Raw genomic sequence first — 22,647 nt, forward strand, 5'->3', positions numbered from 1 at the left:
ACGACTTGTTATTATTGGGATTCGTTTATGAGGCATAAAGTCAAGAAGTTAAAAGTCAAACCCGCTGCGCTCCCCGTAATGCATCGCACTGCATATAAATATTTACTTTGCATTAGATGGATGCCTATACACACACACACACACACGCACGCACGCAATAGCAGAATGACACGCTAAAGCTTGTGGCGCTTCTTGCCCGTGGCGATCTTGAGGAACTCCTCCTGCGGCACGCCCGCCACGAAGCGGTCGAGCCCGGCAAACACCTCGGCAACGTTCTGCGCGTCCAGCACGGCGCGCTCGGGGCGCCGCATCAGCGCCTTGATGCCCAGTAGACTATCGCCGACAAGATGGTCGCCGAGCCGCTCGTCGATCTCGCGCAGCACGGCCGTCTTGAAGTCTCCCTCGGAAGGATCAAACACTTTATTCACGAACCCGGCCGCAAGCAGCTCGGACACGTCGAGCCGTTTGCTCATGATTAGCGCCTCGCTCGCCCGCGCCACGCCCAGCCGCTGCACTAGCCCGCGCGACGCGCCGCCCTCGGCGACGAGTCCGAGGGAACTGAATGGCGTGAGGAGGAATGTGCTGGGGGTGGCGTACACGAAGTCGGCGAACCCGACCAGCGCCGCCGACAGCCCGATCACGGGCCCGTTGAGTCCCACGACGAGGATCTTGGGGTGTGAGTAGAAGGCCTGCGTGGTGTTCAGATTTGATGCCACGAAGTTGCGCAGCCAGTAGGCGTGGGATGCGTCGGATGGGGTGAGGGGGGCCGTGTCTGATGAGGGAGAGGAGGGCCCGTCGCGTGCAAGGGATACGTCTGCGCCGCTGTTTTGTATCTGTGTTAGTATGGGACATGTAAATAAGTGAATGAGTGAATGGGGTGATGTGTAATAAATCATCCATCTGTGTTGCACAACATACACACACACATTCACACCCACTCACACTCACACTCACACATGCCCCCCTTACACATACAGAGAGAGAATGAGAAAGAAAGAAAGGAAGAGAGAGAGAGACCCACGCAGAGAAATACCGGCCCTTGCCGATCAGCAGCGTAATGTACACGTCGTCGCGCGCCGTCACCTCGCGCATGCGCTGCGCCAAATCATAGTATTGCGCCTGGCTGAGCGCGTTGAGCTTGGCCTCGTTGTCGATGGTCAGCACGGCCACACGGCCGCGGTACTCGACGCCGATGACCGAGGCCGGCGACGCCATTGTTGATTATCAACTGGTTGTTTTTGCGTGGGTGTGGCTATGGTAGTAAGCGCCTATTTAATGAGAAATTAAAACGAGTAAATGTGGTTTGGTGGATTGTCTTAGACGTTGAAGCTCCGGTCACGATAGAGATGGGGTTAGGTCAAGTACCTTCCTTACCTACCACTTTATAATTCCGAGTGGGTGAGTGAGACCTAGGCAGGCGATGAAATGCGATGGACTACGACCCCAACCCAAGGTCGATATATATAACAGAGGTAACCCAAGTCAAGGTACTTTCCAACCTACCTTACGTTGTATTTTGGGTTGGTAATATGATAATATGCTCCCCACCCTTCAGGAACAGCCTCCACCTACCGGATTGATCAATTGATTGAGTGGACGACAGAATGCGGAGAGCCGAGGCCTCGGTCTTTGAGTGTGGAGTTGAAGTGAATGAAGCCTGGGGGAATCGGAGTTGCATCTATTGTCAAAATGCGGGACAGCACGTGTCTTCCCAGTTGGGCAATCCACTTTTAGTGCCATGATACTTGCCCCAAATAAATAAAACGGCGCCCTGTTTTTGCGTATTCGCGACTTGGAGCACGCGCTGGGTGGATAAGACCTCTTGAGGTGCGGTGCGCGTATTCAAGCACAAAGCGGGAAGCTCGGATGACGGTATGAATGTGACCAGAGAGAGATAGAATATGGGTTCCTTTTACACGAGCAGTCATACATTCATACCTCATACCTATACATGCATACAACCATTCTATTTTTTTCTTTTATTTCCCATCCCTTTTTATTCCGTAGATCCCCTTTTATGTTCCTTTTATGTTCCCTTCTATTCTGAGATTAGCCCCTGTTCACGTCGAATACACCGAAATGTTCCTCTCTAGCACAGGCCTCTCGTCCCACGCCTCGCCGTCGATGCTCTGCTCCTCGTCTAGCGTGCCGTCGTTGCTGCCCTCAAACGAGCTCTCATCATCGTCGTCGTCCTCGCCGCTCTTGTCATACACAAAGAACTGCACAAAGATGCCCAGGTCCAGCAGCAGCGTGCCCGCGCTGCCCGCCAGCCACGACAGGTTGACGAGCATGTACTGGCGGTAGATGGCCGCGGCTTCTCCCTGGCGGCACTCGCCGTCGACCTCACACGCCGGGTCAAAGACCACGATGGACAGCACGTACGTGAGGTTGCCCAGGCACGCGAACAGGAAGAACAGCATAGACACGCCGTCGGTCGACTTGCGCCGGTAGTTGAGCAGCAGCTGCGGCAGCCGCGAGCCCAGATACAGCGCCGCGCACAGCCACCCAAACACCTGGCCCCACAGGTTCATAGTCATGGGAGGCGCGTTCTCGCCGCCCTCGGCCCCCGCCGGCGGCTCCCCGTAGCCCCGGCTCAGCCACCAGCCGAGCACGCCCGCCGCGCACACCATGACGATGGCCAGCATGTTGGACGCCGCAGCCTGCAGCCGCGTGGGCGGCGCCGGGGGCGGCCGCACCGCCACGTCGGCCCCGCTCACCAGCGGGACCGCCGGCGACAGGTGCGACCAGTCGGAGCCGCGGCGCTCGCGGTCCTCGAAGTACGAGGGCGCCGCGGCCGGGAGCAGGGCGGTGCGCTCGGTAGCCTGCTGATGCTGCTCCTGCTGGCGCCGGGACGCGGCGCGGCTCTTGGGCTTAGGCTTGGTCGTCGCCGGCGGCAACACGCTGTCCCGCAGCGTGAAGCCCCGGTAGTAGAAGCACTGTCCAAGCAGCACAAAGTCGGCAATTGTGTAGTAAAAGGCCAGGATGACCATGGTGGGCAGCACGCCTTGCAGCACGGCGCCCTTTGAGAACAAGTCTTAGTATTGGGGTAGATTAAGAGATGAAAGAACGTCATACCAATATATTGAAGACGTCGCCCAGCAGCCAGACGACTATGAACTGGATGGACAGGCCATCGGCGCTGCCGCGGCGGACGTTCTCGATAATCTGCGGCGAGAAGACGACGACCCAGCAGGCGATCGATATAGACCTGTACACAGTAAGTTAGAATGGCTGGACGAACGGACGGAAAGCTGGGCGGCGTAATTTAATCACGCACCCGCAGATGCCCGAGATGGCCTCGACATCGAGGTTGAGCGCCTGGGTGGGAGGCGCCATGAGAAGAGGCGCCCGCGATTTACCTTGGGCAAGGTAGGTATGGTATGTGATGTATATAAAGTAATCCGCAAGGTAGACAAAGTGAGGTCCCCTGGAGGTAGGCAATAGAAGGCCAGGTCCGCTGATATGGCGATGGGTGAGTGAGTGAGTGGGGGGGGGGGGGCCTGGAATGAAGTGAAAGAGAGACAAGCGATCTCCTGCTGGCCGTAATACGCTGGAGCGTTAACCCGAGAAACAAAGCAAAGCTGGAAGAATCTCTCTCTCTGTCTCTTTCCGAGCTCCCGGCGTGGGGTAAATTCCCAGCGATAAAAAAAAAGGAGCGAAAAAGTTTCACCTTGCCGCCCCCAAATATCCGGAGCAAACTAACCCCCTATTTCTTTTTTGTGCTTCTCTTATTCAAAAGAAAACAGTCCGGGGTGTTGTTCTCAAGAAAGATGCGACGCCGGAAAGGGCAGAACCCAAAAAAAGGAAAAAGCGAAAGAAGAGGAAAAGTTTCAGGCTCTGTCCCATTTGTCCCAAAGCCGAGCCTAGCCCTTCCTTTGTTCATCCTTGCGTGGTTTTGCGCTGGGGCCTGCAGGTCCCTAACCCGACCAACCGTTTTAGTGCGTGGAGGGGGGAAGGGCCAAATCCGGGGGATCCTGGGCGTGTGGTTGTGGTGTGGTGTGGTGTGGTGGTGGTGCTGATGACGCCACTGGGCTGCGGGGAAACGGATGGGGTTTTATTGAGCCGCAGAGAGAAATTTTCTTTTTACATGTGAGCAGCAAAATCAATAAATAAAACAACAAAGGGGCAGGAAGTGATGAATAAGAACCCTTAATTGCACTCAAGAAACGCAATGAATATACTCAAAGGTGTACAGAGTAATAACAGAGAAATTATACCCAAGGCAGAGGATCTGGAGACTGGAAGGTTCCCAAGCAGCAATATAGGTCAATAAACCGTGAAACGGAAACAAAAATCTCGGCTTCAGCTTCAGTGTAATCGCCCATGTTAGCAACGGGCTTCAGTTATGGATGTCAAACATGAGGATCGAGCTTCAAACTGCACTCTAAGGAATCAAGTGGCAACCACAGGGCGCTGGTGTTCTGAAGAGTCTTGGCAACTCAGCAACTCGACTGAACTCACTCAGCTCAGTCAACACTCAACTCAACTCGGTCAGACAACATCTCAACTTCATGTCTCCAAGTCTCAATTGCCAGCAGCACACCCAAAAGGGCAACATCTATGTCTACACTCCCCCACACTTCACAGCTTGGTGCTCTTGACCAGGTTGGTCTTGATACCCGACAGCTCTCCCTGGTACCCGCCGCGGCCCTCGCCGCCCTTGTACGTGGCCTTGACGCTGCGGAGCTTCTTCTTCTTGTCCTCGTACATCATGCGCTTCTTGACGCGCGGGTTGCGCACCTCCTTGCGGCGCGTGGGCATGAGGCCCTTGTTCTTCTGGATCTGGTACGTGATCTGCCGCTTGCCGTCGGGCCCTATCTCAGCCGACTCCACGATGCGCTCGTCCTTCTTGGCCTTGGCCAGCGCCTCGTGCCGCGCCGTCTTGTCCGTCCGCTTCCGCTGCGCCGCGTGCGCCACCATGTCGTAGTACGCGTCCTCACCGTCGCGCACCTCCCGCGCCACCGTGCCCTCGTTGTCGTCGCCGCTGTGGTCGCCGTCGCCGCCCAGCTCCGTGCCGGGCCTGCCATCCTTCTTGCCGCGACGCTCCGCCTCGACGTTGAGGCGTGCTTGTCGGTCACGCTGGTTCTAGAGTTAGCTGGGCTTCTTGAGGTGTAAAAAGGGGATTGTCCACTTACAAGTCGCTCCCTGTACGGAATATCCATGTCACCACCAGCGTCACGGCCTGCTCCAGCGCGACGGCTAGCCTTCTGGACGATCTGCGAAGTGTAGAACCGCAGGCTCTTCTTGCGCTGTACCTTGTCGGCGGCTGTCCGGGCGTCAATGGTTTCCTCTTCGCCAAAGTCGGAGCGGTTGTCATCCTCTCCGTCTTCCACCGGCACAGACAAAGCCTCTGCGCGGGCCGCTGCCGTCATGGTACCCTTGAGCAGGGCAGACATATCTGCCAGGGACTGCTCGACAGCCCTGGCCTTCTTGGCCTTGTCAGCCGCCTTCTTACTGGCCTTGATGTCGCCCTTGGATAGTTTCTCCTTTTTATTCTTTGGCTTTATCGACCCATCAGACATGCTCAGATCCTCTTCCTCCGGCGGCGAGAGCATGCCGATGCTCGACACAGCCGCAGTCTTGGCCGGCTTGAGCTTCTCGACCCTCACCCACGCCTCGCGACAGCTCATCAGCGTCTCCATGACCTCGTGATCCCGCAGCTCTGCGGGGCTGAGCGTTTTCGTCTGGCCATCGACACTGTCCCTCGCCGGGGACGTCAGGATGGCGAAGTAGCTGGTCAGGGCGGCGAAATAGCACGCGAGTACCCAAGACTTCACCACCTCGATCGACTTGGCCGGCTTGCCGAGTGCTTCTTTCTGCAGGGTAGCTAGCATGGACTTCAGATCCCTGAACTCGTCCACCAGGTAGTCGAACTCGGGATACCGCGCCTGCAACAGCTTGTACCTCTCGTCGGGAGTCATCTCGCTCGTGATCTCGGCGTCGTTGAGGACCTCGACCACGACGTCCTCGTCAGCGCCGTCCGCTGCAGCTTCGCCCTTGGTTGTAGAAGCCAACCACTCGCCCTCGTCAAACGCGAAATCGGCCTCGTTCATCTTGGCCAGCTTCTTGACCTGGAGCCTCCGGGCCTCTGCCTCTTCTTCCTGCAGTGCGTGTTAGTGAACGCGGGGCTATCGCCAGATTGCCGACAAAGGCCGTCAGAACAGCAACGAGCTTACCAAGGCATCCGCCTCGGTCTCAATGACATCGGCATCGTAGTACTCTTTGCGCGAAGTGCCCCACCAGCCGTCGTCGCCTTCTTGGTCGCCGCGCTGGCCCTGCTCTTCATCGTCGTCGGACAGGTCGTCCTTCTTAGCGGCTGCCTTCTCCCCGCACTTTTTTTGCTTCATTGTAGGAGCTGCGGCTTCTGTCTGCTCTTCCTCGTCGCTGTTGTCGTTGTCGTTGGCGAAGATCTCCTCGTCCGAAGCTTCGAGGAAGGCGTCCTCCTTCTCCTGCCTGCGCAGCCGCTTCGACCGCGGCTCATCCTCGAAGTCGATGCGGTCCTCCTCTTTTGCAAAGTACTCGTCCTCCGAGTCGGCCACGTCGCGGTACGTCTTGACCGCTAGCCGGGCATCGTTGGGGTCGACCTCGCGGGGCCCCGCGGGCTCCGAGTTCCTCGGCGCCTTGCGCTTCTTGGCCATATTTGCAGGAGGGAGTGCCTTCCTTTCGATCGTATGGGTGTTCTGAGGATAGGATCCCAAGTTTAGAATTGGATCACACTTGTCGTCGCTATGCTATTTCATGGGGTCGTATTCCCAAGGAATTTATTTAGCTTCTCGTTGTTTCGTCGTTGAGTGGTTCGCAATTGTATGATCGGACTCGCGATTGTGGGAGAATTTTTTTCGGCGCCCATTTGCCTGCCATGCCTGGCCGTTCCTAAGAGACGGCAGGTGAACCCCACTAACCACTACTGTCCCCACTATATTAAGCTCTTAGGTCAGTGCGTTAGCCAAATTACAGTTGTATTTCTGTACCGGGCTATACGGAATATCCGTGGATGGAAGTCGTGCAATAATCCTCTTCCAGTTGAGACTGAATCTTGGAATTGTGATTTGCCATTGCATCCGCATTATCCATATTCTCGTCAATATCCCTAGCTATTATGACTGAGCGCCTAACTGTATTCCTTCTTTGGCATACAAAAGGGGCGGAAGGAGCAGCGCAGGGCATCGAGTCCGAGCCAACGGACCCACCATTCCACGGATGGGTTGACATCCATTGCGGGCAGTTACTTTATAATTGGTAGGGGTGATGAATGTCAGACTGGGCAAATTCATCGCGCTCAGTAACTACCTAACCCATGTCGGTGGCTGCTGATACGCAGCACCTATGGGATATTAAAACTACCTAGGGAAAACTAGCAATTACTCGGAGGACATATTAAATACCCTGTGGCCCCGAGTCTGCCGCAGCTATTCCGTATTCTCGATGGGCCATTTACTATTCCAGAGCCAGAACCAGAGCCAGAGCCTCCAAAACGTCTCTTGGACCTTATCGGCCGTAGTTGCAGCAACCCTGACTGTCGCCATAGTCATCGCCGCCGCCATGGGACTGTTTGGCAAAAAGAACCACATGCCCGTCGAGGGCCGGGTATGTTCATTTGTGTCTCATTGTTTGTCGTGGTTTTCCCCAGCATAAGCAGCAAAGCAACTCTGCGGGGCTCAATGGCTACTAGTAGCTGACTTTTTTCTCTTCAAGACGGTCCTCGTCACTGGCGCCTCGGAGGGAATGGGTCGCAGTGCCGCCGTGCAGCTAGCGGCCAAGGGCGCCAACGTCATCATTGTGTCGCGCAACGTTGGCCGCCTAGAGGAGGCTCTCGTCGAGGTCAAGGTATGGAGAGACCTTGCCCGCGTCCACCAGTTTAGGAACCCCTAAACAGGGCATGCTTATATATGGCCTACCTAACTAACCGCTCCCCTTTTCTTCTTCTTCCCCACAGGCGGCCGCAAAATCCTCGCAGACGCAGCGGTTCCTCTACATCTCGGCCGACGTCTCGGAGAAGGACTTTGCCGAGCGCGTGGTGGCCGAGGCCATGGCGTGGAACGGCGGGGCGGCGCCCGACATCGTGTGGTGCGTGGCGGGCATGTCGACGCCCATGCTGTGGGCCGACGACGGGGCCATGGACGCGGCGCGGCGCAACATGGACGTCAACTACTTTGGCGCGGCCGAGATGTCGCGCGCCATCCTACGCGTGTGGCTGGCGCCCGAGAACGCCGCCGCCATTCCCAACGCCCAGCCCAAGCACATCATCTTCACGGCCTCGGTGCTCGCCCTGTTCGCCATCGTCGGCTACGGCCCTTACTCGCCCTCCAAGTGGGCGCTACGCGGGCTCGCCGACACCCTCGCCATGGAGCTGCAGCTGTACCCAGACCACCCCGTGCGCGTGCACGTCGTGTACCCGGCCACCATCACCAGCCCCGGGTTCGACCGCGAGAACCTGACCAAGCCTGCCATCACCGTCGAGCTCGAGAAGGCCGAGCCGCAGGAGACGCCCGACACGGTCGCCCGCCGCGCCATCGACGGCCTCGAGGCCGGCCACTACTTCGTCACCATGTCGTTCCTGGGCAACCTCATGCGCTGCGGTATCATAGGCGCCTCGCCGCGCAACAACTGGTTCCTCGACACCCTCATCGGCTGGTTCGTCCCCATCATCTACTTCTTTGTGCTCCGCGACTTTGACGGTCAGGTGCGCGGGTGGGCCAAGAAGCATGGCCATCCCAGCGCGCACGCCAAGAAGCCCTGAGCCAGCAGCGTAAGACTCGAGCCAGCAGCGTGAGACTCCTGCCGTACACTCAGGGAGAAAATCATCGTGTAAAGTAGATTGTACAAATACGGCCGAGTTACAAAGTGAAGAATGTGGAAGGCCAAGCAACAGCTTCACACCTCCCTGTACCAAAAAAAAATTATGGACGAATGATGGACTAGCCTCCCTCTTAATGGCTCACCAAAGGGTCAAAGGGGAGGCGGTAACTATGAGAAGGAGAAGAGCAAAAATATTAAATTCACAAGGACGGCTCGTCTCCCTTTTGTGGTTGGCTAGCGAGGGCCTTTCCAGGCCTGTTTCATTTGCCCAAATCAGTATTCTTTCTAGATATCACCAGGGAATCAGATTGTGCTCTGTACTGCTACTAGTTTCAAGGCCAGGGTATCATACTACGTACAGTTTTTTCTTTAGGCAAACCGCTCACAAATCGTCGTCCGTACATATCACGACTCTCTCGCCCTCCACCTCCCCCGAAACGACAACTTCTATTGACCACGATCTACGCGGCCAGTCCTTCCCTGCACGCCAGAACAAGATACGAAACAAGACATTACATTAGGAAGAGCAGAGACATGGGCATCTCTTCTGGGACGGACGGCCATGCAAAGAAATGCAATCCATCATGCCAAGTACATGAACCACCCAGACTCTGGTTGCAGGGTGTCATAGCCATCCCACCTACCACCACCACTCCCGCCCAGCACAAGAGACGAGGACGGCGGCTCGACGGGGCCGGCATCGCTAATCCGTCCCGCCAGCGGCGACGCGTCTTCCGCGACGGATCGCGTGACGCGCATAGCCAAGGACCCGGCGAGCAGCTCGACGGGGATGCGGGCGCCACCGTCAAGCAGCGTGACGGGGACCTTGGCGAAGCCGACGGGCACGTCGCTCCTCGAGATGCTCACAACGCCGCCGCCTGCTCCGGCTGGCGAGCCCGACGAAGGATGGAGGGGAGGATGGAGGCAGCGGCCGGCCTCGTCCCAGTAGCAGAAGGCCGTAATCCAGCCCGAGTACGTAACGCGGCCGCTGCCGTTAGGGCGGTGCTGGTCGACGATGGCGGCCCAGAAGCGGCGCGCGGCAGGCCCATCGGGGTCGCGGAACGAGCCCGCCAGGTTGGTTAGTACAGGCCGCAGCACGCGGCGGTACCACTCGGCGGGGCCGGGGCCGAAGTCTGAAGACGGGAAGGAGAGCCGGCTCTCGCAGCGGCGGGCAATCTCGTCCCAGTCGGCGGCGTCGCCCAGCAGTGTGACGGCTGGGATGCCGCACCGCGTCCCCCAGCTGTATGTGAAGTACTTTTGCATCGTGCCCATGAAGATGATGCTCGCGACGGCCTGATCTGTCGCACGCGTAGTGCTGAAGGCCGGCAGGATCCAGTCGCGCAGCGCCGGGTCGCGTACGCGCGTGCCGAGCAGCTGGCCCATCTGCGAGACCACGGCCCCGTGGTCGAAGTTTGGAGCTGAGACGTCGGCGTCGATGTGGAGGTGGTTCTGCTGCTGCTGGGGCGATGTCTCGTGCTGCCCGACTAGGTTCGAGCGCAGGTCCGCAGCGTTGGCGTTGACGTAGGCGCTGAGCTGGGTTAGGATCGCGAACCACACGTCGTCGGGCCGCAGCACCAAGTTGTGGTGCTCGTTGTAGGCCTCGATGCAGGCGTGCACGAGACCGTTTTTTGTCGCGAACGTGGTCGAGGTCCGCCGGTCGAGTCGGTCGGCGAAGGAGCTGTCAAAGACGGTGCGCCGGGACATGGCTCGCGGGCTACCGCTGTCACGGCCGCCTCTCCCCCGCCGGCTCCCATCGAAACCCGAGACAACGCCCGCGGCGGCGGCGTCGTCGTCGTCATTGCTCGTCGTGCTCGACAGCAGCTGTTCTGGGGATGTTGCCTGAACGTACCTGCCGCTGCCGTGGAGCTGGCCCTGCTTACCCCAGCTCTCGGCTATCCGTGACGATAGCCTGACTGTCACGGGCATTGTGTGTGGCTGCCGTGGTGTTTCCTCCTACGTCTGCTCCAACCTGCGCCTGGGTTAATGGGGAACTGGTGGGCAGTGCGGCAGCCACGAAAAAGAAAGCTCGGGAAGGGAGAAAGGGTGAAAAAGGGGTTTTGTAATTTTTGCGCTTGAAGTCGTCCATGGTGACGGGCTTGGCTTGCATTATGATAGACAGACATACAGACAGACATGAGGAGCCAATCCCGCGCAGCCGTCAAAGGGCGTGCGGGACGAGCATAGCGCCGCTGTCTTGACCGGACCGGACCGATACAACCAAGTTGCCAGGGTGGTGTTGCCGAAGGCGGACGCGGATAGGGCCGGGGGACAGGCTAAGCCCTATCGCTTGACCGAGCATTGGCCCCGTGTCTCGAAAAATGGAAAAGGGGAATCGGCCGCCACCCGTCTAAGCCTCAAACAGCACCGATCGACGGGATTGGTGAGCCAGTGCCGGAATGAATGCTGGATGTGACGGCGATCCGCCAGCTCGGTATCTGTCCTGTCGTCTTTTGCTTGGTTCCATTTTCTTTTTATGGATTAAATTCCTCTCTGGCCTGCTTGCCTGCCGCAACACGCAACACGCACACGCTACACACATACACATGCGATATGCAGAAGGATGGCATGAATGCACCACCAAAATAGCCCTTTCTCCTCGAGGTCGTCTAGGAATCTGTATATTCGCCGCCTAGTCGATCGAGCATTCGAGCTTGGCATATCCGTATCCGCTTGACCTTTGCGAATATTTCGAACGGATAGTCGTTGTCGGAGCCATGGCGCCAATGAAGGCGCAGTGCAGTATGTACAGTGGAGAGAGAGGCGGATGGTTGCGGATGCGACCTGCCTGATTGTCTGGGCCGGCGAGTCGAGGGACAAGTGCTTGCTTCCACGACTGCGAGAAACTGGCCACGCACCGGAGACTCCGAGATGGTGAGTATCATTGGGTTGCGTGGCCCGTCCCAAGACCCAAACACACGCATCCGCGGCCCCCAGCAGAAGCCAGCTGCCGCATCAATCTCCATTCCCGTCGCTGACTGCCGTTTGCCCACAACAACACTACCACCTCGGTAGCCTCTAGGACTATGTTAGGTGGATACACCTCGTTACCTACTGAGGTGCAGTACCTACCTGGCACCTCAACTCGGATGCCTTGGCTGAGACCCAGGTTCCTTCCGTTCGTGATACCGGAACGATGGAAATAGGGAATAATCGGGCACCGAGCATGATGGCAGCTTCGGTGACCACAACGAATGAACCTACCTACGAATGAGTTGATTTGTTTGCTGGAGGATTGGATAACGAAACGCCTGTAACCAGCGCAATCACTCGCTTGGTTTTGCTTTGCAAGGGAAAGCGGTGCGACGGGAGATGCAATCAGACACACAAATTGTCGCACAGCGCCGCAGAGTCCGTAGGCAGGCAGGTTTGTGTTTGCAAGACTTGAACCTAGATATGCTGCGTGGCCTGGTTCAAACTCTATGGAACCATCTCCATCCTTTGTGAGGGAAGGAGAAACCCATTTGAGTCTCCGACGGTCTCTGGTCGGCAACTGCAACTGCAAGGCAAAGAGCAGGGATATGAGCACGGACCATGCCCCAGCGGCTGGCTTCTGGTTGGACAATGGCGACATGATATTTCCCCGCAGGCCGCTCTGGTTCCCTACCTAAGCTAATCAGGTGTAGCTGATTAGCAGATTACCAGGCTGGCTGGCTTGAGCCCTCCCTTTTCTACGAGGCCCAAAAATACTCAATTTTACAGCTGACGACAGCTGCTCATCGCCATCGAATCCTCCCGCCCGCGACCGCGACGCACCAGCCCATCGCAACCTAGGCTCGTGACACTAGCGATTTACGAAGTGCTCGCCGGGCCTGAGCATGAAATCCGTGGCGCGCCCGACCCGAGGCCGGCCGAGTAAGGTGACGAAGCCGGGCACGCCGGCACGCGCCGCCCGCCCAGCCCGTCACCACCACCAGCTCTCTCAGGCCGAGCTGCAGCGCGCCCTCGAGCACGGCCTCAACCACGCCCTCGACGACGGCCAGCACGACCACGACCACGACCACGACCTTGACCACACCCACCAACACCCCGACCACGACCTTGACAAGTCCCATCAGCAACAACACCCCGACAACCCCTTCGCCCCTCACGACAACGACGCCGTAGCTGCCATGGCCGCCGACGAGTACGCCGCCGCCGCCGCCGTCGCCGTTATGGACGCCGACATGCACGCCGCCACCGTCGATGCCCAGGGCGAAGCCGAGGCCGATGCCGACATGGACGACGACGACGACGACGACCCCGACCACAACGACTACCCCTCGGCCGCCTCCCAGCAGGCCATTGGCTCCCATGTTGACCTCGCCGCTGCGTCTAACCTCTTGGCAAACGGCGGTGGCGGCGGAGGCGGCGGCCCTCGTACATCAACCCCTTCGGCCGCCCAGCACCAGCAGCACTCACAACATCCCCAGCACCAGCAACACCAAACCCAGGACATGTCGCAGGCTCTTCTCCCCCACCAACTCCAGCAGCAGCAGCAGCAGCAGCAGCCCCAGGCCCAGATGCAAGCCTCCCACCAGTCCGTGGACCCGTCGCTCGTCAAAACTACCGAGGTTTTTGCCCACGAGTCTGGCTACAGCGGGCTCAACGTCGAGAGCGCCTTGGCTAAACGCCTGGCCCGCGAACCCGGCCACCGCCTTGCCCAGCAGCGCCGTCCCGACCAGCTTCTCAATCTCGCCCGCCGCAGCAACGTCGAAGCCCTCTTTGCCCACATCGCCGGCGAGCCTGCCCACGTCCCATGCAAGAACTGCCACAAGGGCCACGGCCCCTGGACAAGCTGCATCGTGGTCGAGGGCCAGATGTGCGGCAGCTGCGCAAACTGTTGGTTCAACGCCAGCGGCGCTAGATGCAGTTTCCACGGTAAGCCCCCCTTTCCCACACGACTGGCTGGGACACATGACTAACCACGTTCATTCTTTGTTGTATAGAGACTCGAAACCCGCAGCTGGCACAGCAGCAGCAGCAGCAGCAGCAGCAGCACCCGCCAATCATACCCACCAGTGCTGTCGGCCTGTCAGCTACCGATCCAACCTACCACTATCCCACCCCCCATAGTCTAGCCCATGCCACCATCGTGGGGGGAGCCGTAGCCCACCCCGCCCTGCTAACCAGCAACCCCATGTTGCAGCAGATGGTGACCCGCGCCATGACGGACGTGCGCGGGGCCGACAAGGCCACGAGACAGCTGATCCTGATCGACATCACGGCGAAGCAGCTGGCCCTGCAGATTGTCGAGTACGAGGAAATGGCGGCAGGCCAGGACCCGCAGCAGCAGCAGCAGCAGCAGCCCGGCGGCCCCGGCATCTCGCGCCAAGGCGGCATGGGCGACGACACGGGGGCCTGAAGAGGACGGGACCGGCGCATTTTTCTCTTTTGTTTGTTCGTTCGTTGCTCTACGATACCCGTCGCGCCCCGTTTCGGTCTGCTTTCACCCTCTCGCTCGAGTATCCGTAAAGACCGTCGCTCTTCGCCAAGCTGGGCAAGACTGAAGTCGTGGTCCTGGCCTGTTCTGGCTGTTATTAATGTGGCATTTTCTTTGGGCGTCTGAGCACAACCTGGTTTCCCAGGCTTCATTGAGGATATGATGTTTGGCTAGCGAAAGCCGGAAGCAGAGACACACAGACGTCTTCCATTTTTGTCATTTGCGCCGCTCACTGCACAACAACCTGTCCTCATACCGATACGCCTATCTCCGCCATTCGCTCGACTGCAACACCAGCTGTAGTCCCCGACTTGGGCCTTCTTCTAGCGGATGGACGGGCCAAGCGAATAATGCACAATTCCCAATTCACAAACCAGCCCCTCTGTTTAATCATTTTTTCCCCCTCATCGCGATCGCTCTTGGGCTATCCGAGCCGGAGGGATATGTCTTTTAATTGTCTTGTCTTCCCCTTTCCACATCTCCTACTTCGGCATGGATTGCACAGCGATACCCCTTCATATCTGTTTTCTGTTGCGCTTCTAATAGCTCCAGCCTAACTTACCCTTCGGAGCACAAAGTCGACTGGGCTCCCGCAGCCTAATAGCCCCCAGTGCTTACATCCACCTCCCTGTCGCCGAACTTGGCGTGTTACCCCGGATTGCAGAGAGATTGTCGCCAAAAACAAAACCCTAATTCGTGTGTACGACGTTTGTTACCGTTTACCCCCGCGACTGGGCTGTTTCTCTTTTGCGACTGACTATGTTGTCTCTGTTCGACACTTGCCTAGGTGGGCGTCGAAAATAATGGCTTTTGCTGTCTCGAGGATGGGCGGCTTCTCGCTATTATCGTGGCTACTGTATGGCTAGATATCTAGCTAGTTTGTCGTTGGAGGCGGAGAGGGAATGCTCACACGGTCAAGTGGTGGATATGGGAAAGGAAAGCAACAAGATTGCAAAAGAAGAAGAAAATTTGGCGGACGGATTGGATGGCCGAGGGCGGGAACACTGCCAGTCATGGTTGGACGTGACCAGTCGTGTAGGTACCTGCCCATCTTGCCTTATTTGGGTGGACATGTAAACGAGCCACCGTCAACTTTTGTGTCCGCCAGAGAATAACTGGAAATACCCCTTGTCTCTCTCTGTATCCCTCTGCGTGTGTGTATGTGTTCTCTGTTATATGTTGTACGAACATATCCTAGGCCGGCTTTCAAAAGCAATCTTAGCATCGTCAACTGCCCTTTCTAAGCGGTGATATACTGTGAGGAATATGACAGTAGGATTTGATTATTTGCCGCCCTTTTGACGAGTGCGGACTTTCATACCGTTGAACCACGATAGATTTTTTTTGCCATAACTTTGGCGTTGAGAGCTACACACATCTAGTCGCCTCTGGAACCCTCTCATGCCTTGGGGACTGGAAACCGTGAGCCCGTCAACTAACTTGAAGTTTATAAACACGCTCGTTTCTAACACAAAAACGGAAGAAAGAAAAATGGAAACTTTGGAGTATTATGCATCCTCACTTGGAGCTCATACACGCCGTCCACTGTGAGAAGCTAGGGATAGTGCTCTAGGAAACCTACCCGCCTGGGCTGCGCAACATTGGTCCCGGAGGTTGTCGTAGAGGAGAAACCACTGTTTCCGGACGGAGCCGTCCTGGACCTAGATGGGGGTTACAACATGTACCAGGGCAGACATATACGGTACACAAGCGCGCAGCGGAGGTAGGCTTGAGCTTGACCCGACCGAGCTCGGATGGCGATAGCATAGCGAAGCTCCTGGGCACGACCACGGTGAAGCAAAGCTCGTGGCGGCAAACCTCCGGCTAACGGGGACTTTGCTTTTCGATGCCAGGCGGAAGGCTGCCAAGACCAGCGCCGTGGCGAGCTTGCTCATCTATGAAAGAAGAAAAAATAGTTAGACTTACTAGCTAGTTATTTTGACTCTAGCCCTCAGAACGCTCGTCTCGCGCGGCTGGACTATAAAAAGGTTTTCGCTTTGGATTGAGAGGGCGCGAACCCTCTCGCAACAGCAGTCACGCTGCTCCAGTTGGGGAGGACAGCGGCTCAACGACGTTCTTTATATCAAGGCTCGCTTGCTGATCCGCCGACGCAGCGCATGGCATAAAAACCGAGCCGCGTATTCTTTCCAGCTGCCCAACGACAAGTCTCCAGAGCGGCCCATCGAGAGTAGACGACTTAGAAATGAGGTCTCGCAGAGCTCGAAGCGGAGGAAGTAGCTGAAGCTCAGAATCAAGGCCTTAGATGGAGACTAGGTCATAGACGTCGGGTTCAATAGAGATTCCAGAGAGCTTAGGCGCTGCAACAGCATCCAGAACCTAACCTAGGCGAGCTTTCACGTAGGATTCGAACCCGATTTGGCCACGGCAGTGTCGTCAAGGTTTGATTGACGGCAAGTGCCTCGCGACGTACAGTGCTTTGGATCCTTTTCTGACTTGATTGCGATTCGAGCCGCGTCGCTGACAGCGCTCGATAGGTTGCCGTTGCCTCCTTCTGCAACGCATGTTGGAGTCCGATCTGGCGCGCCTACGACTCCAAACGCATTTATGAGAGCTGGCTGTGAATCACCGCAGCATCATCTCTTCCCGTGATAGCCAAAAAGTAGGAGCAGAGTTGCCTTCTCCCTACTTCTCGGCACGTATCCCTGATTTTTTGGTCGCTTAGCAAGTGGTTGGCACGCCATCTTACCTGCGCAAATATACTAGCTCCTCTCGAGCTACTAGTCAGGAATTGGCTGAGTGCTAAATTTAACCGGCTAAGCGTGTCCTGGCAGCCGTGGAGCACTTGTTTAAGGCTATCCAACGACTGGCTGCTGTTTAGCGTGGACCGTGAGACTGATGAGTGACAAGAGTGCGGATGAGGACAATGACGTTTCCAAGGTCTCGAATCTCGTTTCGCAAACGTTAGACCTTTCCCGGGGCCTCCTTGATAGTGCTGACGAGGTTGATGAAAGACGTGCTAGCTTTGATAGCAACATCAGCGGTGGGGTTTATATCAGGGGCTCCGAGTCCTACCGCCTCCTTTTAAGAAGAATTGTCAGGGCGAACTGCTAGGCTACGTGGCCTTGTACGTCTTGAAAAATCACACGCTGATGAACATGTAAAGATTCGATTGCAATCCATCAGCCATACGCTGTTACTTATCATGCTGGAGAAACTGGGTCTTGGGGGTATCTTAACTCCGGCCCTTATCTGAACTATGGCTAGATTACCAGTACCTAAGCTGGCTGTTTAGGTTCCAATAGTCATAACCTCCTTGCGTGACTCCTCCTGATATGACATGTTCCTCGTTTTAACCAGTTATTCCGCCCATAGGCATACGTCGGAATGCTTTCTCGGGCTGCCATGTATAAGAGCCCCAAACCGGCTCAGTCAGGGTCCATATACATATTCCACTTATATATATATATATATACCGAAACATGCACATGATGCCGACACGCGTGTGGCACATTTTTGTATCCGGGACTCAGATACGCGTCTAGTTGTCAAGCTCACATAACTATGGTATGACAGCAGTCGAGTTTATCACACACCTGGATCAGCGATATACAGTCACCGATGTGCAAGTAAGCCAGACGAACCAATAACCCCGATATCGCCATGTTGGAGAACATCGGCGACATGCTTGACTGACACTCTCGAAATCAGTGAGCTCATAAAAAAACTTCAACTACATGGAAAGCATCATCATGGCGGTCGCAACCGAGATAAACAAAATCGAAGATATAAAAAACAGATTTACAGATATATAGACGAACCTATAAGATGAGGTAGACAGAGAGACAGATAGACAAGATGAGGTAGACAGAGAGATAGATAGACAGACATAAGACAGGCAGGCCGACAGATGTATCGCACTGCATAACTGACTGCACTGAAGCTAATCTAGTCATAACACACCAACCACACCCCCGAGAAAATAACCCAAGCAGATGCAGAACCGCATCGCAAGCTCATGACCGAAAAACCCCCACTCAATAGACAGGGCAAGCATGCACTTATTCACTCACCAACTTACTTGCCTACCTTGATTTCCACCACGGTAGGCCGGCCGGCAGCCCGGGAAGACGATCCCACCTACCTACCTACCCTCCTACCCACTCTGCCGACAACCCTGACGTACATACCAACCGACCAATCAACCAACCAACCCGCAAGCCAGCGAGCGGTTCGGATAATATGCTGCAGCAGCAGCAGCTACTCGTACATACATGCACACATATATCATACAACACTGTACTATACTATACCTGCGGTACATACATGATGTAGACTGTAGTATATCTTTTAGCCAGCTTGAGGCTCAAAAAAAAAAGTTGGTTCGGGCCCCGGCAAATGAACTACCACCATATTAACCAAACCAAACTAACGTACCCCTGAGCCCCTAAAAAGATAAATAAAATAGGTACCCGTTAACGTACCACATCACTGAAAGGGGGGAAAGGGCGGGCAGAGCAGATGGGATATAGAGAATCTGCCTGTCTCCTAATTAATTTCACACGATTGCTCCAATGCAATAACAATAAAAAGCCCAACTTCGCCTTTCACCATGGAAGCATCTCACGTCAAAGACAAGTCAACGTCAAAGAGAATTCATGGTATTGTTTGTTGTGCGTGCGCAAAGGTATAGGTGGGTAGATAGAGGGAGACAAATCCAACCATGAACCTTGAACCGCCGCCCCGTATTGCTCCGGTGAGACAAAAAAAAGGGGAAAAACAAGAAACCAGATGACAAAAAAAAACAAAAAAAACCCCTAGCTGAGCTGGTATATGCTTGCTTCATTTGCTTGCTTGCTTCGCTGCTCCCCGCACCTTCAGACATCTCGCGTCTCCCCTCAGCCACATCCATCCTACACTGGTCGAGCCAGCATCCATCCCTCATCCGCCGCGCCGTCTTCTCATTGCAAATGAAAAATAAAAAAACGGGGAGGGAAAAAACCGCACACCATCCATCCAGCTCAAAGAGGGATGGGCTTCTCATGCCGCCTAGGCTCGACGGGGTAAAATAGAAAGAAAAAAAGAATTCATACAGGGCACAAAAAAAGAACACACTCATAATTAAACAAGATATTTTATCCCTCATTCTCACCACCACTCCCCTTTCGCTGATACTTCTCGAGTGACACGTTTTGTTTTGATGCCTCCATTTTGGTGGTAAAAAGCGGGCCCTAGGGCCAATCTTGTTGTGGAGCGCCCCGGCTCGTGATACGAATAAAGCGCTTACACATCGAGCGAGGCACGTCGGATGCGAATATATCGGGATAATGTTCGCCCATCCAAAACGAGAACCTCGAGGATTTCGTTGCTCAATTAAACATCATGGCGACTCGGAGTCATCAAACTGGGCCGCACGTCGTGTTTGCCGTTGCAGTCGCTTAGATGAGACCGCAAAGACGGAGATTTTCCTGGATGATGATATCTGGTTTCTATGTCAGCGCTTTATCTTGCATTTTCAACGTCGGCTTGTCTTACCATTTACCGCGGCCATGACGAAGCGGATTTGTGTTGTGTCGGTAGCGCAGGTAAAATGTGTGTAAATCTGCTTGGTCTCGTGCTGGTTCAGGCTGACGAAACGGTTGAGAATGTAGTCGCACGCTGCTTGGTAGTCGTCGCCGCCCTCGTAGTCGGGGAAGTAGTTCTTCATAGGGCTGACGGGTAGCTTCTCTTTGAACCGATCAATCTTGTTGAGGAACAGGATGATCGACGTTTTGATGAACCATCTCGAGTTGCAGATCGAGTCGAATAGGGTGAGGGCCTCTTGCATACGGTTGACCGTCTCGTCCTCAAACAGCAGCTGATCGTACTCGGATATGGCGACCAAGAAGAGGATGGTGGTGACGTTCTCGAAGCAGTGAATCCACTTCTTTCGCTCGGATCGCTGGCCACCAACGTCGAACATGCGGTACGTGAGCTCACCGATAATGAATGTTGTCTCAGTAATACCAGTCGTCTTGACACGGGACCGGAGGACATCCTGGTCGTTGGGCATGTAGTCGGGAGCGGCAATACGTGCGATGTTATCGAAGTAACTAGTGAAAGTGTCAGCAACGACGGGAGATAGGAGAATAGATCGGCGAGTGGCCACGTACTACCGCGCAGAGTCGTTCAATTGGTACTCTCTGGACCGCTTGAAACAGCTCTGGACACCCACATCCCTCCAGAGAGCCTCGATGGCATTTCCAACCTCAGGGGGAAGAACATCGCCTTCGATCTGTGCGGGCTGCATGAAGATGGTCTGGACGTGGTACTCCATGCGCGAGTCGGAGAGCGGCAGCTCCAGCGACTCCATCGCCTCGAGGATGACGCGCATCGACTGGACTGTGTTGCTGAAGATGATTTCCTTAAAGGACTCCCGCTCGTCGCGTGAGTATCCGCCCTCGTGGATGAGCTTCATCTGCTTCAAGATGGTCGACTTCCCGGATTCACCAGCACCTGCACACGGCTGTTAGACTGAAGGGATTCGAAAGAGGCCGACCCACGGCGCAATTGCGCAATGCGAGGCCAGAATCCCCACGTACCCAGAAGAAGCATCTTGATCTCATTGCGCTGCTGCATGCGATCCCGCTTCAGTTGGTTCTCGATCTCCTCGTTCCGGGCCTTGCCCTCCTTCTCCTCCGCGCTCATTCCGCAACCCATCTTGGCTAGCTGTCGTAGGTGAAATCGATACTGGCGAGTTTATGCTCAAACGAAAGAAAAATGGTTCGAGTATCTGGTTTCATCAAATTTGCGTTAGCGCAAATATACAAGGCCAATGGGCTGAAATTGTCGGGTCAGCCGGGCTACGAGGCCTCAAGGTCGGATGGCCGTCTGGGAATTTCCCCACTCCCGGGAGGCGGTGGTCATCTAAACCACTTATCGGCTGCGCCGTCGAGGTCGGAGGGAGCATCACCCGCGCGATTAGGGGTATCAAAAATAGAGTTCCGTAGTGTGCGCACGTCGTCTCTCTGGTAAAACGATGCTCCCATTCACACGAGGCTGCCCAAATGACGAGATAGGCCGTTGCAGTGGCTTGGGATGAGGCGGGCGGTCGCTTTGGGGAACGGAGCAAGACGGCTGGGTGCAATTGGGCTTGGGCGTGGGCAGGGCAGCTGCGCTCACCTTTTTTTTTGGTCGCCAAAACTCTCCCTGACCTTCAATCGACCACGGGTGCGATCGAGGGTGGAGGAGTAAAAGAAAACCGACAACGATGTAAAAGGATAACGCCGCGACCGCAGACTCGGCGCAGAGGCAGTGGAGAACAGAACGGGGTTTGGCTTGCTGCTCTCTCGTTCACGTTCGCGGGAGGGTGTGATGAGCCGGAAGTCGAGGGAACGAGAGGAAGTGGGAGGGCTGGTTCCTGTTAATGTGAGGAAACATGGAGCATGCACTGTTGAATTTCGGGGGGTGAGGAGCGGCCCAGCAGGGGACTGACCAACCGTGGGCCGCAAATCTCGCACATAAGCGGGGCTCCAGATCCTGGAGTGGTCAAAGCATTGCTCGACGGGACTGCTGCGATGTGGGCTCATCCTTTTCACGCAGCACCCCCAGGGCCCAGAAAGGGTCTGTCCCCGCACTGATTGATACCATCGCCTTTCGGCGGCCCCCCACCTCCTAGGGGGCACTCGCAAGAAAAATATTGCTAATGTAGGGGATTCAGTGGCGACGCTGGGGAAAAGAACAGGCTCCAGTCTCAGGCGACCATGTCTCCTCAGGCCCCTGCAGCGACCTAGGTGAGGTCGGCGGGCCTGTGCTTGTGCTACGGAGAAATGATGAACGGTTCCCATTAGCCGAAAAAGGCCAAATAATAAGCAGAGTTTATCAAGCAATTGGAACCGCCAACTCCCGTCTTTTGACTTCACTTATGAGAGGGACACGATGGAAACCGATGCCAGTTATAATTCCGACCCTCTTCATTGCCCAACGGCCGCAAACTCTCTCGAGATGTCTACCCCTTGTTTTCACTCAATGACGTCGTCTTCCTCACTGGTGCGGACATTGATGTTCCCATTGCGTGTCTCAGACAGGGAACAGAGGGATTGATGCCGGTGGATTTGGGGAATTGCCGGAGTACCGTCAACAAACCTCGAAACTTTTCTGGGCGATGGCCGCCTGCTTCCGAATCCTGGGGGGGGGGGCAGTTTCACCAGTTTCTTTCAACTACCTTACCTACAGATACTGGCCTCCGAATGACGTGCCAGGGGTGCTCAGGTGAGGAGTCCTGACATTAACTTCGTTGGTAGATTACAGTGAAACAAGGCGGTCGATCTTTGACCTGTGCAGATAGTAGGCTGACATTAGGCCTGCCTATGGACGTCATTGTGGTCCGCCTTTAGTCGACCCGAGTACGTACGTACTGAGAAAGGTAGCGTGGTAAAGGTAGATAGGCGCCTCACTGTGCCTGGAGACATTTGGGCTCTGGTAAACAAAGG

At 55.8% G+C, this 22,647-nt stretch overlaps 9 protein-coding genes across 9 annotated transcripts; 2 read left to right on the plus strand and 7 right to left on the minus strand.

Moving 5' to 3' along the window:
• Window positions 1-85: 85 nt before the first annotated feature.
• On the minus strand, window positions 86-1,647 carry B0T26DRAFT_720588 (enoyl-CoA hydratase/isomerase). The gene is made up of 2 exons (XM_060442495.1): window positions 1,022-1,647; window positions 86-822 (listed from the first exon to the last, which is right to left on the minus strand). The coding sequence occupies exons 1-2, from the start codon at window positions 1,213-1,215 to the stop codon at window positions 174-176; spliced, it is 843 nt and encodes a 280-aa protein (XP_060292455.1). The 5' UTR covers window positions 1,216-1,647; the 3' UTR covers window positions 86-173.
• B0T26DRAFT_720592 (PQ loop repeat-domain-containing protein) lies at window positions 1,648-3,380 on the minus strand. Its single transcript, XM_060442496.1, has one exon. The coding sequence runs from the start codon at window positions 2,988-2,990 to the stop codon at window positions 2,061-2,063; it is 930 nt and encodes a 309-aa protein (XP_060292456.1). The 5' UTR covers window positions 2,991-3,380; the 3' UTR covers window positions 1,648-2,060.
• A 709-nt stretch (window positions 3,381-4,089) lies between these two features.
• B0T26DRAFT_720596 (Sas10 C-terminal domain-containing protein) lies at window positions 4,090-6,840 on the minus strand. The gene is made up of 3 exons (XM_060442497.1): window positions 6,177-6,840; window positions 5,136-6,101; window positions 4,090-5,079 (listed from the first exon to the last, which is right to left on the minus strand). Exons 1-3 carry the CDS (start codon window positions 6,636-6,638, stop codon window positions 4,582-4,584), a joined length of 1,926 nt encoding a protein of 641 aa, XP_060292457.1. The 5' UTR covers window positions 6,639-6,840; the 3' UTR covers window positions 4,090-4,581.
• A 702-nt stretch (window positions 6,841-7,542) lies between these two features.
• Window positions 7,543-8,740, plus strand: B0T26DRAFT_652448 (3-ketodihydrosphingosine reductase tsc-10; the record flags this gene model as incomplete). The annotated part of the gene is made up of 3 exons (XM_060438369.1): window positions 7,543-7,587; window positions 7,696-7,827; window positions 7,937-8,740. 3 exons carry the CDS (start codon window positions 7,543-7,545, stop codon window positions 8,738-8,740), a joined length of 981 nt encoding a protein of 326 aa, XP_060292458.1.
• A 506-nt stretch (window positions 8,741-9,246) lies between these two features.
• Window positions 9,247-10,725, minus strand: B0T26DRAFT_742727 (uncharacterized protein; the record flags this gene model as incomplete). Its single annotated transcript, XM_060444157.1, has 2 exons — window positions 9,247-9,279; window positions 9,541-10,725. 2 exons carry the CDS (start codon window positions 10,723-10,725, stop codon window positions 9,247-9,249), a joined length of 1,218 nt encoding a protein of 405 aa, XP_060292459.1.
• A 785-nt stretch (window positions 10,726-11,510) lies between these two features.
• B0T26DRAFT_396204 (uncharacterized protein) lies at window positions 11,511-12,492 on the minus strand. The gene has a single exon (XM_060434783.1). The coding sequence runs from the start codon at window positions 12,368-12,370 to the stop codon at window positions 11,678-11,680; it is 693 nt and encodes a 230-aa protein (XP_060292460.1). The 5' UTR covers window positions 12,371-12,492; the 3' UTR covers window positions 11,511-11,677.
• A 521-nt stretch (window positions 12,493-13,013) lies between these two features.
• Window positions 13,014-14,140, plus strand: B0T26DRAFT_652701 (uncharacterized protein; the record flags this gene model as incomplete). Its single annotated transcript, XM_060438391.1, has 2 exons — window positions 13,014-13,656; window positions 13,725-14,140. 2 exons carry the CDS (start codon window positions 13,014-13,016, stop codon window positions 14,138-14,140), a joined length of 1,059 nt encoding a protein of 352 aa, XP_060292461.1.
• Window positions 14,141-18,664: 4,524 nt separating this feature from the next.
• B0T26DRAFT_396357 (uncharacterized protein) lies at window positions 18,665-19,507 on the minus strand. The gene has a single exon (XM_060434786.1). The coding sequence runs from the start codon at window positions 19,320-19,322 to the stop codon at window positions 18,822-18,824; it is 501 nt and encodes a 166-aa protein (XP_060292462.1). The 5' UTR covers window positions 19,323-19,507; the 3' UTR covers window positions 18,665-18,821.
• Window positions 19,507-20,784, minus strand: B0T26DRAFT_396352 (guanine nucleotide-binding protein subunit alpha). Its single transcript, XM_060434785.1, has 2 exons — window positions 20,329-20,784; window positions 19,507-20,268 (listed from the first exon to the last, which is right to left on the minus strand). Exons 1-2 carry the CDS (start codon window positions 20,631-20,633, stop codon window positions 19,692-19,694), a joined length of 882 nt encoding a protein of 293 aa, XP_060292463.1. The 5' UTR covers window positions 20,634-20,784; the 3' UTR covers window positions 19,507-19,691.
• Window positions 20,785-22,647: the final 1,863 nt, after the last annotated feature.

This window comes from Lasiosphaeria miniovina (genome assembly GCF_030549165.1).
Source record: "Lasiosphaeria miniovina strain SMH2392-1A chromosome Unknown B0T26scaffold_6, whole genome shotgun sequence".
In the NCBI taxonomy this organism is placed as follows: domain Eukaryota; kingdom Fungi; phylum Ascomycota; class Sordariomycetes; order Sordariales; family Lasiosphaeriaceae; genus Lasiosphaeria; species Lasiosphaeria miniovina.